This window comes from Actinia tenebrosa, unplaced genomic scaffold (assembly GCF_029948245.1).
Source record: "Actinia tenebrosa isolate PJP-AT-01 unplaced genomic scaffold, QUT_ActTen_1.0 PGA_scaffold5__44_contigs__length_20552954, whole genome shotgun sequence".
NCBI lineage: Eukaryota > Metazoa > Cnidaria > Anthozoa > Actiniaria > Actiniidae > Actinia > Actinia tenebrosa.
Genome location: NW_028292582.1, coordinates 1186483 through 1202296, shown reverse-complemented (window position 1 = coordinate 1202296; position 15814 = coordinate 1186483). Strand labels below are relative to the sequence as shown.

General features: G+C 34.3%; 2 protein-coding genes across 3 annotated transcripts; one reads left to right on the top strand and one right to left on the bottom strand.

Moving 5' to 3' along the window:
* The first annotated feature begins 843 nt into the window (after positions 1–843).
* Positions 844–8947, top strand: LOC116294706 (protein HTATIP2). The gene is made up of 5 exons (XM_031702354.2): positions 844–975; positions 3960–4071; positions 6005–6105; positions 6426–6672; positions 6977–8947. The coding sequence occupies exons 1-5, from the start codon at positions 847–849 to the stop codon at positions 7123–7125; spliced, it is 738 nt and encodes a 245-aa protein (XP_031558214.2). The 5' UTR covers positions 844–846; the 3' UTR covers positions 7126–8947.
* Positions 8948–10857: 1910 nt separating this feature from the next.
* Positions 10858–14577, bottom strand: LOC116294661 (protein JTB). Of its 2 annotated transcripts, none has more exons than XM_031702306.2 (6): positions 14508–14577; positions 14235–14434; positions 13988–14085; positions 13685–13764; positions 12722–12770; positions 10858–12317 (listed from the first exon to the last, which is right to left on the bottom strand). In XM_031702306.2, exons 1-6 carry the CDS (start codon positions 14552–14554, stop codon positions 12201–12203), a joined length of 591 nt encoding a protein of 196 aa, XP_031558166.2. In that variant the 5' UTR covers positions 14555–14577; the 3' UTR covers positions 10858–12200. The 2 variants fall into 2 exon arrangements, with proteins under 2 accessions (XP_031558166.2, XP_031558174.2); XM_031702314.2 differs by having other exon boundaries at positions 14235–14431; positions 14508–14573.
* Positions 14578–15814: the final 1237 nt, after the last annotated feature.

Sequence of the window (15814 nt, the reverse complement as noted above, 5' to 3'; positions counted from 1 at the left end):
CTCACTCATGCATTATACAATGGTGAATACTCGCTCCATCGTTCACTATACTACGGTGAATACTCGCTCCCTCGTGCACTATACTATGGTAAATACTCGCTCCCTTTCGCACTATACATTGTGAATACTCCCTCGTGCACTTACATTGCAACACGCAAAAGTATGACCACATATAATGTCAGCATTCGCATACTTCTATGCACGGTCTTTTGTACGTTAAACCGACACATTTCAAAGTAATGCTGGCAGGTTTTACCGAATAAGGCGTCCAAAAGTGCGCTCGTTTGACTGGAAAAAGCTCGTGCACAAAATTATTAACTTGAAACGTATACCACAATTCAACTATACGACTTACATAGCATTGATTGGAAGCTCTTTCAGCACCCAAATCAAGTGTCAAACCTTTTCTGTGGCGAGCGTTGAGCGTAACCCTCGTTTTCCGGCCTCAGCTCCCCGACTATATGCGAATACATTAAATTTGGGCTTACTATTGCGCGTTGTGCTGTAATGTTAGCGCACAAGGGAACGAGTATTCACCACTACAATAAACAGCGTAAAACGCCTCGGACGACAAAATGAAACACATTTTTAACGATCGTAAGCATTAAATTTTATTTTGAAATGTTATTTGTCAAAACTGAAGGGGAAAAAACTACAAAAAAATGTACTCCTGGGACTCCCTATAAACGCCACCGGAATCCTTCCGGAAGCCAATTTTAAAACAAACTTGTTCCCAGGGCAGCGCCGCCATTTTGTAAATAAGCGAGAAGAGAAAGCCCTGGGAACGAGGTTGCTATGCCCCATCAGGTTGATCAGGTTTCAATCAGGTTATCAGGTATTTTCAAGATGGCGGAAGGAGGAGTAAAAGAGGGCAGTACAGGTGATCCTGGAGAATCTCTCGGTATCAAAGCCATTCTCGTCGGTGCAACGGGTGCTATCGGCGAATGCTTATTGGGAGAGCTAGTGGCTTCAAAGGTATTGCTTCGTTTTTTATCTCTATAGAATTTGACGTTGTTGAATGTGACAATAACTCCAATGATCTATTCTTGGTTTGCAATCGATCCCAAGAGAGCACAATAACAAAAGCCATTTGGAAGATATAACAAAATATCAACATGGCGGCTAGTATGTCTATTGCAAACGAAGAGTACATGACTCGACGCATAATAATAATAATAATAAATAATCTTTATTGAGGTTATCGCTGTCACCATAAGGTGATTTACAAGAGAGACCTCTAAAATAAATATATAACAAAAAAGAAAAATGAAGACTAAAATATAAATATATAAAAAATAACAAAAATGTAAATTTACAAATAATGACAATGTTAGAATGCAGACACTAAATGTTAGAATGCAGACACTAAATGTGTGCAACACAGAAGCTAGGCATATTACCACTGAACTTTACAGTGCTCAGTAGCAATAGAGCAGAGTGTTGCACACATTCAGTGTCCGCATATCAAATAGTCAAATATTAAAAATAGATATTATATATGAGATATGAATAGGATTAATTAAAAATTATTAGTGTCGATATTAAAAACTATTTAAATTTCTTAAAGCTCTTTTAAAACTAGCTAATGATGGGCTTTGTCTAATTGATAAGTCTAATTCATTCCAGTCGTTTGAGGCAAAATTTGTCGATGTCCAGTGACCCCAGTTTCTAGTAGAAGCACTCTTACGGATATTGTTCTTAGATCTAGTGTTATAATTGTGTATGTCTTTATTAAATACTAAGTTAAAACGATGTGAAAATAAATCATTTAAACATTTATAAAGAAAAGTTGCCCTATGCTCGGCCCTACGTCTTGCAAGAGTTTTCCATTTCAGTTTATTCAGGGCCTCATTAGAAGATGATCTCATAGGTAAGTCTAGAATTATTTTTGCAGCTTTGTTGTGTAAAGTTTGAAGCTGCAACATTAGAGTGGAATTGCCCCTATCACCCCATACAATGTCTGCGTAATCAAATAATGGTAATACATAGCTGTTAAAATACAGCAATCTAGCATCTAAAGGTAGACAATAACGAATACGTTTAAGTAGACCTAGCTTCTTATTTATCTTGGAGAACATTTGATCAACATGATCTTGCCAATTTAAGCGACTGTTGATAACAATACCTAAATACTTAAATGAAGTAACTTCATCAAGGTCTGTATTATCAATATTAAATGTAATAGAGTCTATCTTAATCAGTCGTTGACTGCTACCAATGATCATAAACTTAGATTTACTTGTACTAAGTGTCAAGTGATTTAACTTTAGCCATTTGTTCAGTTTTTCCAAGTCTGAGTTCATGTAGGACTTGATATTGTGCAGAGATTTATCAGAAATGAAGAGAACAGTATCATCTGCGTAAAGAGTTACGTCACAGTGTTCCAAGTGATCTGGTAAATCATTGATATACAACGAAAACAGTAAGGGACCCAAAATGGAGCCCTGAGGTACACCAATTTGGACTAATTCTGGACCAGATTTTGTGTCATTGCAGACCGTCACTTGGCATCTATTGGATAGGTAGGATTCAAACCAGTTGTAAGAAGTGAAGTGTGACAGAGATCTTTGAGACTTTTGAGTTACAAATTAGGAGAAATTATAAAAAAGATATATTATTCTAAAGTATTTAAGGTGGCTGGACCCCCTCACGCTTGACCGCTACCTTCCACACGCTTGACCGCTACCTTCCACTTTTGGAACGCTTGTGCATAAACGTGTTTTATCCGATTGCAAATCTTTTTTGCACATAAGTCACATAAAGATTGAATTAATGTTTGATGCAGTTTTTAGTGAGATCGGAAGTCATAACACGTGATTATTATGAAATATTTGTTTTCGTTTAGAAAATAATTTTAGCCTTTCAGAGCGTTCAACAATAAAATGCTTCGTACCACATAATTATATACTGGATGCCTCCATTTGTAGGGATTTTTGAAAAAATCTATCTAGCTAATTATGAGATATTTGAGATTCTTTAAATATAGTGCATAATCTACTCCAAAACTAAACAATGGATTTCATACGGCCGAAATTGATATTTAAGATCTATATATTCACAAAAGTCATGGCTCATGGTAATACACATTTTTTTTTATTCAAACGTGGGACGTTTGTCACAACTCTGTATTACCATGCTTCGGAAGTAAATCGGAAAGCGGCCAAGCGAGATCAGACCGTGCATGGTGCAAAAGAATTTGGTGTTATGGTGATGCATTAGCAAACAATAGAATTCCCAGAGCATCAAATCGTTGGGAAACGTTCAATGTTTTCTGTATTTCTCGTTCAGTTTAGAACGCTTTAAATGAGTTCAATAGTCTTGCAATTTTGTGTAATATTAGCTTTAGTTCTAATTTGTATACTGACTCAACATCAAACATTGCTACGTATATTTCTTTGTATAAAAATCCTTAATTTATTTTATTCCTATGAAGCCCAAAGAGTGGCTAATGTGCTTATTTCACATTACTTGTGACTATAATTTATATTTTGGGGTGTTTGGGTATTTCTTGCTCCCTTTACTACTGATATTTTGATCATAAACCACAAAGAAATGTATGGAGCAATGTTCGATGTTGTTGAGTGTATGACGTCACAGACTCCAAAAAATAATCGTAAAAATATCATACTTTCGTCCTGAATATCGAGAAAACACTTCATACAGTGATTATTGGACCTTCAAAGAGTATTCTTAGGAAGTTTCAGCTGAATCCAAGTTTGAGCGATTTTTGTCGTAGTAGCACTTTAATAGGGATCACTCTATTTTTTTGAGATTTTTATGAAGGTGCTTTACAGTAGGGTCTTCATCTTCATATGAAATATCAAGGCAAATAAAGGGAGACTAGTAATATTACGGGAAAGAGGGAAAGGGGGGGGGGCTATAGCTCACTCAAGGCTTCATAGTTCAGTCAAAAGCTTCATACAGAAATTGTCTCTTTTTTTCTTTTTCCTTTTATCAAGAATTACAGCAAAATAGTTGTACTTGGCAGACGTGAATCACAAGTTCCAGAAAAGTATGGTGTTGATCAAAAAGCAGAAGAGAGTAGTGGCCGACTTCAGCAGCATAAAGTTGGTATGTTAATAAATATGTTAGTTTCAGATCTTTAGTCAATTTTGTAGCAATTTTTGCAGTAAATTTTATACAAGTCTAAGCCCAACATGACATCACACAAGGCTTGAGATCAAGTAGTCAAGTATCATGATTAAATAACTATATGCTAGCTAGACATGTACCAGAGGACATTTGCCCTTACACTTATACATTTTTTACAAGTAACAGTTATTAAAAAATATCGATCATGGGTATAATCATACTACATAATAATCACATGACTACAGTATATAGTGGTGTGGGTGGGAGGGTAAAAAGGCCAACACTATGTTTGGCTTCCTGGGCAAAAGCTAAAGACTCATTTAAAAGGCTACTGATATGATTTGTACATCCCTGATTGGCTGATATCCTGCACAAGGTATCCTAGTTAGCTCACGTGATGGGGATAAAAGTACTTCGGTTATTAGAACACAGGCATATACTTGTTACCTAACCCTATATCATGCTCTGTCTCCCCCAGGTCTAGACTAATATAATCATTTTTACCTAGAGAGATTCGTGAAGCACAATCTATAGGTATTTTTAAGAAATTACTTATAAGACATATCTTTTTAAAGAGGCTTTTTATCATATTTAGATAGATTTTATTATTTCATTCTACAGGTATTATCATATTTTAATTTCTAGACATGTTCTGTTTTTCTTTTTGTTTCTTAGCATTTTGGCCTTAAAGCTTTTTAGAATGTTGTTAGTATTATTATTTATATAATTAAAGATATATATATTTATTTATTTAAATTAATGTAATGCGCTTGTGAACATCTCTGAATGAAACAGGTGCAATATAAATAATAAATTATTATTATTATTATCAGTGATTAACATCCATTTTCATTTTTATTATTTAGTATTACCAAATTGATTTGAACCCAAAAATGATTTTGCAATTGAGTGTATACAATCTAATTTAAATTTAAAGCCTAATTGATTCGTAGTAGTGAATGCATACGTAAGATTGGTTAGTTATAGTCTAATCAGAAAATTGACTGGCCATTTTATGCTTGCACTAAGAGTTACAGTAGTTATATTGTAAACTGTAATTTTGTAATCTCTCGAAAAAAGGGAAACTAGTATATCACACCTTAAAGGTACACTGTTTACTAGTTCTAACCATCAATCAAAGGGTGTCCGGTCTTTTCGCTACCTTGCACTTTCGCTACTTACTTAAAAGGTAGATTCCCTACTCAATAGAAGTCGATTCGCTACCTTATCTCAAATGTTAAATATCACAATATCCGGAATGTATATTGCATATATATTAATTTTGAGTCTATATCGATAAATTTAAATTGTGGTTTACAGCATCAAAACTTATAAACTTTCTGGTTAGATGTCGATCGAGAAATCTAAAACCTAGCGAAGAAAGGATATTTACATCTCCCCATTTACATGCGAGTTAACGACTACTTATAAAATCTTACGTTCAATGAAGAACTTTTCTGACAAATAAAAAGTTTTAGTTACAAAGAAGAAATCTAGTCCAGTTTTTCAGAGTTATTTTGGACTCTCGGCATTATGTTACAACAAACAAATGGAAAGCTAGAGAAACAAAGGCTTATTTATATATTTTTTAGCTTCGTAGTAAAGTAGCGAATGGACTCTCGGCGTGATGCGTTGTGTGGTGTTGAATTAAACAAGCTGATTTGTTTGTCGTAACACAACGCCGTAAGTCTGTTTACAGGCATCTTGAGAAAAAGTAGCGATTGCGCTACCTCAAGGTAGCAAATCGACTTCTATTAGTAGCGAATGTGCAGTAGCGAAAGTGCAAGGTAGCGAAAAGACCGTAATTCAATCCAAGCTTGTTAATTCAAAAAAGAATTTTGGAATACCTGTGTTTTTAGTATAAGTATTATAATTATGTATTTATTAAAACATGTGACTCTTTCCTCTCCAGACTTTGAACAAATAAGTAATGATACTGTAGGTGAATATTTCAAAGATAAGGATGTCTTTTTGTGTACTCTTGGCACAACAAGAAAGACTGCAGGATCAGCAGTAAGTACTAAATATACGTTTACAACTGATTTGCAAATACAAAATTCCGTGATACTTACTGGTAACTAGTCTGCTTAGAGCAGTTATTGTAGGAGTGGGTAATATGAAGTACTGCCTTACAGCATGTATATCGAAAATAATGGCTTCCTATTTTTTCAAATACCTGCTTGACCTTGACTCATGAGTCCCTATCATAAGGAGTTGGTAGACACAGATGTGTGGGTCGCATTTTGATGAACTTTGCTTGTCACCTCTATTATAATATGAACCAGGGAATAAGTTATTTATAACAAGTCATTAATTTAGATTTTGTCTTTTAGGAAGCATTTCACCACATTGACCATGACTATGTCGTTAACTGTGCCAAGGTTGCAAGGGATGTTGGTGTTTCATCGGTCAGCTATGTTTCCTCTCAAGGAGCAAATGCAAATAGTTGGTTTCTATACCCTAAAACTAAGGGCGAAGTGGAAGAAGCATTGAAAAACTTGAAATTCAAGTTTACAAGCATATACAGGCCAGGTCTTTTGGATCGTGGGTCAAAAAAAAGATTTGTAGAAAAACTTGCAGGTAATGATATTTTCTTATTGCCTTATGAAAGCTGAATTTGTTCAGTTCTTTGTGTTTAGAATGGAGTGTGCCCAATAGTCCCCTTCATGGTTCCCTGCACCATCTTGAAAGGTAGCCATGCCTTTGCATTGAAAGGAGTTAAACGGTGAGCTTGCACTGAAAAAGACCTTTTCAACACCTTGCAAGCTCACCGTTCGTCTTGCTCTATTTAAAATACAGTACATTTTATTTATAGTGTAGGTATATCCTTAAAAAAATGCACCAAAAAGACTTTTTTTAAATTGTATTTCTAAATGCCATTTAGGTTGGGTGGTTAATTCAATTGCAGTCAGTGATGTGGCTAAAGCCATGAGAGTAGATGGAGAAAAGCAAGTACAACAAAAATCTTCTGAGACTGAAGTCACCAACCTGTACTTCAACGATGACATACGGAAGCTTTGTTCAGAAAGTTAGATAAGTTGCAGACTGGTATACACCTATTTCAAAAAATGTTGTCGGTTGGATATCTAAAATCAGAAATCTGAGAATGATTGGAATTGTGAGGGACTGTGTTTTCTCGTTAAATATTCAATATATACTTACACAGATAGTTTGCCAGCACAGGTCATTGCTCAAAGTTAGTATAAATTATCAAAATATTAACTTTTTGTGAACTACTAATTAAAACCACAAACAATATTACATCTTACAACCCACAATTCCTTTCGGTCTCAGATTTCAGATCTCCGACCGACAACATTTTTTGAAATAGGTGTATATTCCACTATTAGAGTATTCATACTTAACAATTATTCACCAAAGGCATTCAGTGATTATCGGTGGAATACTTTCTTCAAGCGGCAAGGTAAGTATTCACCATAATCACTTTGCCTTCAAGGGTGAATAATAATTACTGTTTTGGTACAATCTTAGACTTGAATATCAGAGAAAAGACGAAATTAAAGATGAAAAATAATTTTTGTATACTTCCTTTGCCAAACTTTGCAACACCTCATAATCTCTGCTTGAGCAGTGATTATCATCTCAGAATCACTGGTCGCTTGACCAATCATAGTGCACAAAACTAATGTAAGCCAAAATTCAGGGTTCGTGCTACTCCTTGAAATCCTTGAAAAGTCCTTTAATTGAAAACACGAGAAAGTAGCACGAACCCTGTAAATTTATGGTAAATTGATGCAAGTCTAAAATTATACTAAAATTGCTAATATGTCTGCAGTGTTGCAATTTAGAGGTGGAAATGCAACACCAAACACTGCCAAGCAACATTAGTCACCTAGAACTTTTTTTTTCATTCACATTATATGATCATTTATGATTAAACAATTAACACCAGTTAGACAAGTGGCACTGGAGAATCGAAACACTATAATTATATTACAGTAATGATGAAAAGGTAAATTATACACCGTGAAAAAGATGAAAAAACTTACTGACGTTTCGGGCGCTAGTCGGAGCTCTTTTACTCCGATAAAGGAGAAAGTTTTTTCATCATTTTCACGGTGTATAATTTACCTTTTCATCATTACTGTTTCATTAGAAACACCGACGCAGCTCACACTAGTTTTTAGCTAGTTATATATTCTTATAATTATATTATCTATATATATATACACAGTCAACAAGTCACTGAAAGAATCTTATCATGTCATATTCATAGGAGGTAATCAGGAGCTTTCAAAGAAATGATAAATCCACTAGGGAAAATTTGGGATAGATTAAATGATCGTACAATTACTAAAATACAGTGGAACCTCAGTCTAAGGACACCCGATTAATAAGGACACCTCGCTATTAAGGACAGGTTTCAAAGTCCCAACGAAAGCTCCATACATTTTCTGTTAAATTAACCCACTTTATGAGGACACCCATTAGTAAGTACAAAGGACACATTTCTAGGACCTGAATGACAGTTTCCATACAAAATCAACCCCGCATTAAGGACACTTGAAATTTGAAGACGTCTTTACTGTATTTGTTTATTGATATAATGAGCTTAATACAGATTATATTGTCAGTTTTTGCATATCAACAGACCACACCTCTGATCATTGCAGTAGAGTTTCCTATTACAGCATAATGAAATATACAAAGCTCGCAAAACCATTGCACTGTTATTTCCCAGAACTCAACTTAAAATGAAATCGTACAATACTGTGCAGTAAGTGCGGATGTAGTTCTTGTACGGTAATGCACTTTTTGTTCTAGTTTAGGCTGTTATATTGAATGTTGTAGTTCAAGCTTTACAGTACAGTAAAAATAAATGGTTAAAAATGTGTTTTCAGCTGTTTTTCTGACACCTCGGTTAATAGGGACACCCCATTAGTAAGGACAGTTTTGTCCGTCCCAACGGTGTCCTTATTAACGGGGTTCCACTGTAGACCTTTTATCTTAACACCATTATAATTATTATAAAACATGCATTGTATGCTCTACTAAATACTATGTTCGATTACAATATGTGTAAAACACTTTATGGTGACTGCTGTTGGCATAGCAAATAAGCAGTTCAGAGCACTTGCCTCTCACCAAGACGATCACAAGGTTAGAGTCCCCCAAAGCTCAGTGTTCTCTCCTGTGCTTTGAAGGATTTTCTTTTTCTCTGGTTTTTCCTCCCTCAACAAAAATCAACCTCTAAATTCTAATTCGATCTTTCAGTAGCCTTATGAAGTGGGTTGCAAAACCTCTTAGGCTTTCTGTCCACTATGGAGTGGTAAATCCAAGATTTATGCTTAGGGATTTTTACTGAAAGCATATAAGAAATGTGACAAGCTATATGAGTTTAGTGCTTTTCACATTTCCTTTATGCTTACGTAACTTCTTGTGTTTTTTTTTTACTGAACTGAGTATGAAAGAAACTGTTTATGTTTTAAATGGATCTGATTTTTTTATTACAACTGAAAGAATTTTTTGTTTATGCACTGGAGCAGTATTTAACTACCCCTTACATGTAATAGTATTAGACAGGTAATATGGACTCCTTTTCTGCTTGCAGTTCTTTGTTTATTTATTTCCACTAAAAGGGCCTTTTGATGGAGCATTGCTCTGTGAGTTCATCCCCTAGCCTACCCACTGGGCAAAGCTTGCAAATATATAAACAAATCACGTACAGGTCCTTGTATTGAAAATATGAAAAAGTACAAATAGATTTGTATTTAACTGACTTTAGAACTCACCAAAGTCTGCTCATACTTTTAAGTACAATATGATCATGATCATACAGCTATTTTAAAAAAAAGGCTGGTGAAGGTTTTGTTACATTTTGCATACCAAGCCCACTGCACTATGGGGCAAATGTAAATCAAATATGTAAAAGCTCACAGTGACATGGAATTTTACCAAACTTTGTCTGCACATTTTTCTAGCATATTTTCTTCTGTGCTGACATTATTTAGATATGAATATAATACATGTCAAGCTTGGTATGCAGCATGCAACACCTTTAGTTACTTTCTTCATTTGAGAGCTATCTCACAAAATAATGATTGAAATTCGATGATGTCTGGTTCAAGGGAAACAAAGTATAATTAATTTATATTCATGTTATATATACACTCTACAAAATTACTCTATTCTGATTGGACAAGAGGAGTATAATTAAATCCCAAATTGTATTCTGTAGAGTCCCAATTACGTTGCTCAATTTTGTTTTAGTGTATTATGAACAAGAAATCACACGATCTCATTGCAAAATTATTCAGGATCGATAGATTGAAAGTTCTCAAACTGGACTCGCCTAAAGGCTTGCCAATTTTGAAAACTTTTAAAACATTTTATATTTGTAACTATAAATACCGAATTGTACTTGAGATCGTAAGATTTGTATAGGTAATACAAAAAATCCCTTTTTTCACGAGGGTAGTACTTAGCAGCCAGTGGCTAACAAACCTGTGACCCTCATTCAGTGATTGAATCGGAATTTAGGAGTTGATTTTTGTGGAGGGAGGAAAACTGGAGAACCCGGAGAAAAAACCCTCAAAGCGCAGGAGAGAACCAACAAACAACTCTACTCATAATTACAAACACCAAACCGAGCGGGACTCGACCTCGGGCCACATTGATGAGAGGCAAGTGCTCACACCACTATGCCACCCATGCTTCCCAAGAATCCGGGAAACTGTATTCATGGTTTCATCTCCCCTTACATAGTTACCATTCCCATGTCCCACAAGCCCAAATAATAATATATTATTAGTTGGAATACAGGTATCTTTAATTTAAATTTTCAATGAGGAATAGTATTACAATGTGTATTTTGTTCAAAGTTGGTACTCTCCTATGAAAAAATTAACAAAAATTCCTGGTAAACATTCCTTTGGGAGCAGAAAGTGTATTTTTCCACTGGGAAAATGTTATACTATGGTGACTGGTCTTTTATTATCCAAAGAAATAGGCTAAGTAGAAAAGTATTATTGCTTTTGGTTGAAATAAATAATGGATAATACTTACAAAAACCTAAATAATTAATATCTCACGATGTTATATTACATCATAATAATTATCAACCTAAAAAAACACAAGGCATAATAAGTAAACCTAGAAATTAAAAGTTATATTGATTACAAACAATCTATTGAAGAAACAAAGGGTATAATATACAGTATATATAATTTAGGGACTGGTCATTATTTATCGAGAAGGAGGGGGGGCAGGGGGCTGGTGCAAATAGGGTGTGGATCAGTATTTATTTATGCATAAGTTTAAGCAAAAATCAGCAAAATCAGCAAACATCATGCTTAAAAAGAAGGGGGGTCAGCAAAAATCAAGCATAGCATATTTCATAATGCACCAGCTCCCCCCTCGACAAATAATGACCAATCCCTTAAGGAATATAAATTGCATGCATGTCTTTGTACTTTGATATAACCAGTTCATGAGCTGTGCAGCAGTGAATTAAGCAAGCTGATTCGTTGTTAGAGTGCAAACAATATAACCGTGAAACTTTAGTAATACTAAATAGCACAATTTCATGCAATTATTCCATTGTTTTCTATTGTTTAATTGGCACTATTTTGTACTATTTAGTAATTAGTGTTTAACGGATTGATTGTTTGCACTCTATCATGCTTATTTGTTGATAATGCATGATATGAGACCGTATCTGCACTTCTCATCTGCTTGCAATCGCATACAATCGAGTTTAGAGGGAGTTTGAGCATTTCCTCGTAGAATTAAATGATGAACAACTCATCAGTCGGCTAAGCATCTGATATGGCTGTGCATTTTTACTCATCACTTGTATTTAGGATCACCTAAAGGCTAACCAAAATACTCCTTGACTCGTAAAAATACACAGGTGTATCAGTTGCTTAGCTGACTGATAACCTCTGGTTTGCGTAATAAGTCTGATTTCTGAACACCATAGTATACATGTAAATAGCATGATTGTTGTTGATGACCAAAGCATGTACAGCTTCTGTAAAAACTAGGCCATACGGGGTGAAATTTAAAGTCATTCCACATATTTCGTGCTGATTAATAATTTATACAATTAAGTACAGTATTAGGCTTCAATAAATTATAAAAATAATTTACACATCATCATTGGATACTTTCTTCCTAAGTCTTTCTCTATAAATAGCATCTAGTTTCTTGTTTCTTTGCCAGACTGACAAGCTTGATACGAGTAGGAATACAAATGAAACACCCTGAAAAAATAAAGATGAAAGAATGTCAAAATGACATTCATCATGATGACATCATACGAATGTTTTGATGAGCAAAATGAAAAAACTAAGTTTCAATTCTTAAAACTCTAATAGCTAATAGTAACAATGAAAGTTGCTCCAATTTTTAATAAATAGTAGGTAAACACAACCTTTTGCTATGAAAGTTTTAAAGAAAAATTTTCCGATCCTTTTTTGATTAAAATTTGCTGCTATTTTATGACACTGCATATTTCAAAAATATTTCACACACAAACTGTACGGTCTATGTAAATAAAACAATTTCAAGCAGGCGAAGTGACAACAACTGGCCCTACCAAAAAAGCCTGTTTATGATAATCATCTCACAATAACATATCTTCTTTTTAAAAGTACAGTAACTATACCTCAAAGGTCCAAAAATTCCTTTCTTCAATCCATTTCACATATAGACAACTGTTTGAGTGAAGTACAAGAAAGCAAATGTTAAAACATGTCATCGAGGTAAGATACTGATAATATACCATAACGATATGCCAAGGTTCTCATTGATAACAGTGTCTCTAGGGTTACCAAAGGGTTTACCCTGGATTTCATTCTCAACACCAATTATTGGGCTCTTTCTTGGTATTACAGGGCATCTGAGCATTGAAGACAATAGAACAATAGCCAAAAACAATGAGTTTGGGGCTAAACAATACCCTGCAATACAAAAACCCCAACCAAGAATACCATGTACAATAGAATTGACTGTGATCAGCTCAAAGGTTGTTTTTTTTTTTTCTTCTTTTTTTTTCGTTTTGTTGTTGTTGTTGTTTTCTTGCTTTTTGTTTTTGAAAGGATGTACAAGCAATTTAACAACATTCAAACAGATGGCAGAACCAGGGGTAGGGGAGTAGCTTTAGTCCAACCCCCTCCCCATTTTTACAATGGTGAAATCTTGGCCATTTTAAGTTCAAGCTTTGACCAAAAAATATTATTCTAGCTCACCCCACCCCCACCTGCAAATGTGCTCTGCTGTCCTTGTCAAACCAGGTTATGTAGTTAAATTCAAAAATATCCAGAGGCAAATCCAGTGGTGGTGAGGTAGTTGACTAGTGAAGCTATTTTTTTTCACAAATGAAAAAAATATTTATATAAAAAATGTATTACTGAAAACACATTTATCCAGTCTACTTGAAGCTCTCAAAATTAATGTCTGTCAACTTGAGATGCAATTTCTTTACTATTTCCCCACCTTTTATGTGTTTTCTGTGGTATTTAATACTATAGAGCAAGGTACCTCATAACAGTCACCCCCCTTTAAAAATCCTGGATTCCCCACCTGTATACTGTAACAACAACAACAACAACAACAATACAATGCTTACCTTTTATATACTCTCTTCTTACTAACTTTACATAATACAAGTTGTTTGTTGCCAGTTAATAAACAGACAGGACTAACTCTCTGAAAATAGAAACAGATAATGAAAGTTTGAATAGTTCGACTCAAGAAGTCTTATCGGCATCTCAAGTTCACACATTTATGCATCTAGTTCTATAAGAGTTCACACTTGTGAAACTTACAAGTCCATAGCACATACAGTATCAGGTATAAGGTCAAAACCAGTGTATAATCTCTTATAGAAAACCCTGTATCTACAGCTGTTACATCCATCCTGGCACCATACCTTTTCATAGGAGCTGCAACACAGACATTCGCCAATATCTTCAACTTTTTCTTCTTCCCAACAGTAATGAGTGTGTTTTTTAGATTCTCTTATCACATCTAAAGAACAAGAACGTAAGATGTTATTGATATCGAAGATGACTGACTAAGGTGACGTCAAGCTTTATATAGTATAACAGAGAGGAACAGAGATTACATATGCAGTTTACAGATCACTAGTAAAAGCAGCTTACAATACAATATCTTACTTTTTGTTTTCGCCAGACTCTTATTCGCTATTTTTTTATGAAAAATATTTTGTAACTTGCGACTAAAGTTTTTGTTACTGGGAGAAGAGGCAGCAGACGGTTCCTGGACATGACGAGCAACGTTTTCATTCAGTAATAAACTTGGTTCGGATTTGTTTCCATTTCCTTTGCTCGTCGAGGCTTTAGAGAACTTTAAACTGCTATTAAAAGAAAGAAAAATGTGTCAGTGAAATAATTAGACATAGATAGAAACAAAAAGTAGTGGTTTTGTACCCTAACTGAACGAAGAATAGGATGGTTAGTGCAGAAACAGCAACCATTATTACAATCCGCCATTGCTTCATTTCCGTTTGCCTCGCTTCCATGACATGCACCTTTTTATACTTAATTATTGCAATGCATTCTGGGTGTGTTTTCTAATTTTCCCGGCAAAACCCAAGGAAGCCCGCAATTTCAATTCTTTGGTGGATGCAGCTATATCATATTTTTTAAATTTTGCTCAAAAGCCCTTATTTGAAAAAATAAATGCCTTACAAGATTCTTTTATGTTTGTAAATCTAAATATTTTGAGCAGGCGGCTGTATCTACGAAAACTATTGGAGATATTGTTACTAAATACCTATTATTTGATTCTCGATCGAACTTGGTTGGATTTTGTTTTAAATATAAAACGGGTTTCTTAATCCCATTTACCTATAAATTTCTTATCCACACGTAACATACACGTACCTTAAAGCCGTCCAGATGTGAAGGCTAATCGGCAAATATGTATAATAAAATGATATAATATATAACCCTGTCATTAAGGTGGTAGGGTACAGTTTATAGCCGACCACATCAAGCTTGTTTATTCGCTTCGTTTATAATGTTGCTTTTATTTAATTACCATAAAACTTTCATCAAATATTAGACAATAATTGAAGTTTATAATAATTTTTTTTTTTTGAAACAGCGTTAAATAAATCAAAGTCGTAAGGAAATATCAAAATTAAGAAAAAAACAAATTATGTGTGTTTCCCTAGTTTTATTTTCAAATTGCTTCATTTACATAAATTATGATACATGAGTTACAAAATTCTGTGGCGCAGATTTTGAGAAAATAATGCGAACATTTTATAACCTTTTTTTTTTTTTTTTTTTTGCTTTTAAAATTTGCAAAAGCTGTAAAAACTGAAAGAAAAAATATATATTTCCTAGCTTTTCAAAGATAAAGGTGATCAATGCTTCCCTAACTTTAATTATTTGATGACGACACCGAGCGCGTATTTGAATAAAACCCATCTTCATACAATACCTAGAGCAATCTGATGACGAACGCTCGAAGCGAAGTCGTCACCATTAACTAAACAAGCTTTAATTTTGTGTAAGGCATTCATTGTGTACGTATATTGAGGTATATTGTATGATTTAAACTCACAAAAGAGCAAAACTTTTTCTTCTAATCTTAATTAGTTTAAAGAAATCAGTTTATCACTTAGATATTTTGATATTCTCATAATACCGAATCTGCCGACAAACGTAAGTCAATACTAATTAAGCTCAATTCATCATCGCTAAGGCAGCTCACTAAGGTCTCACGA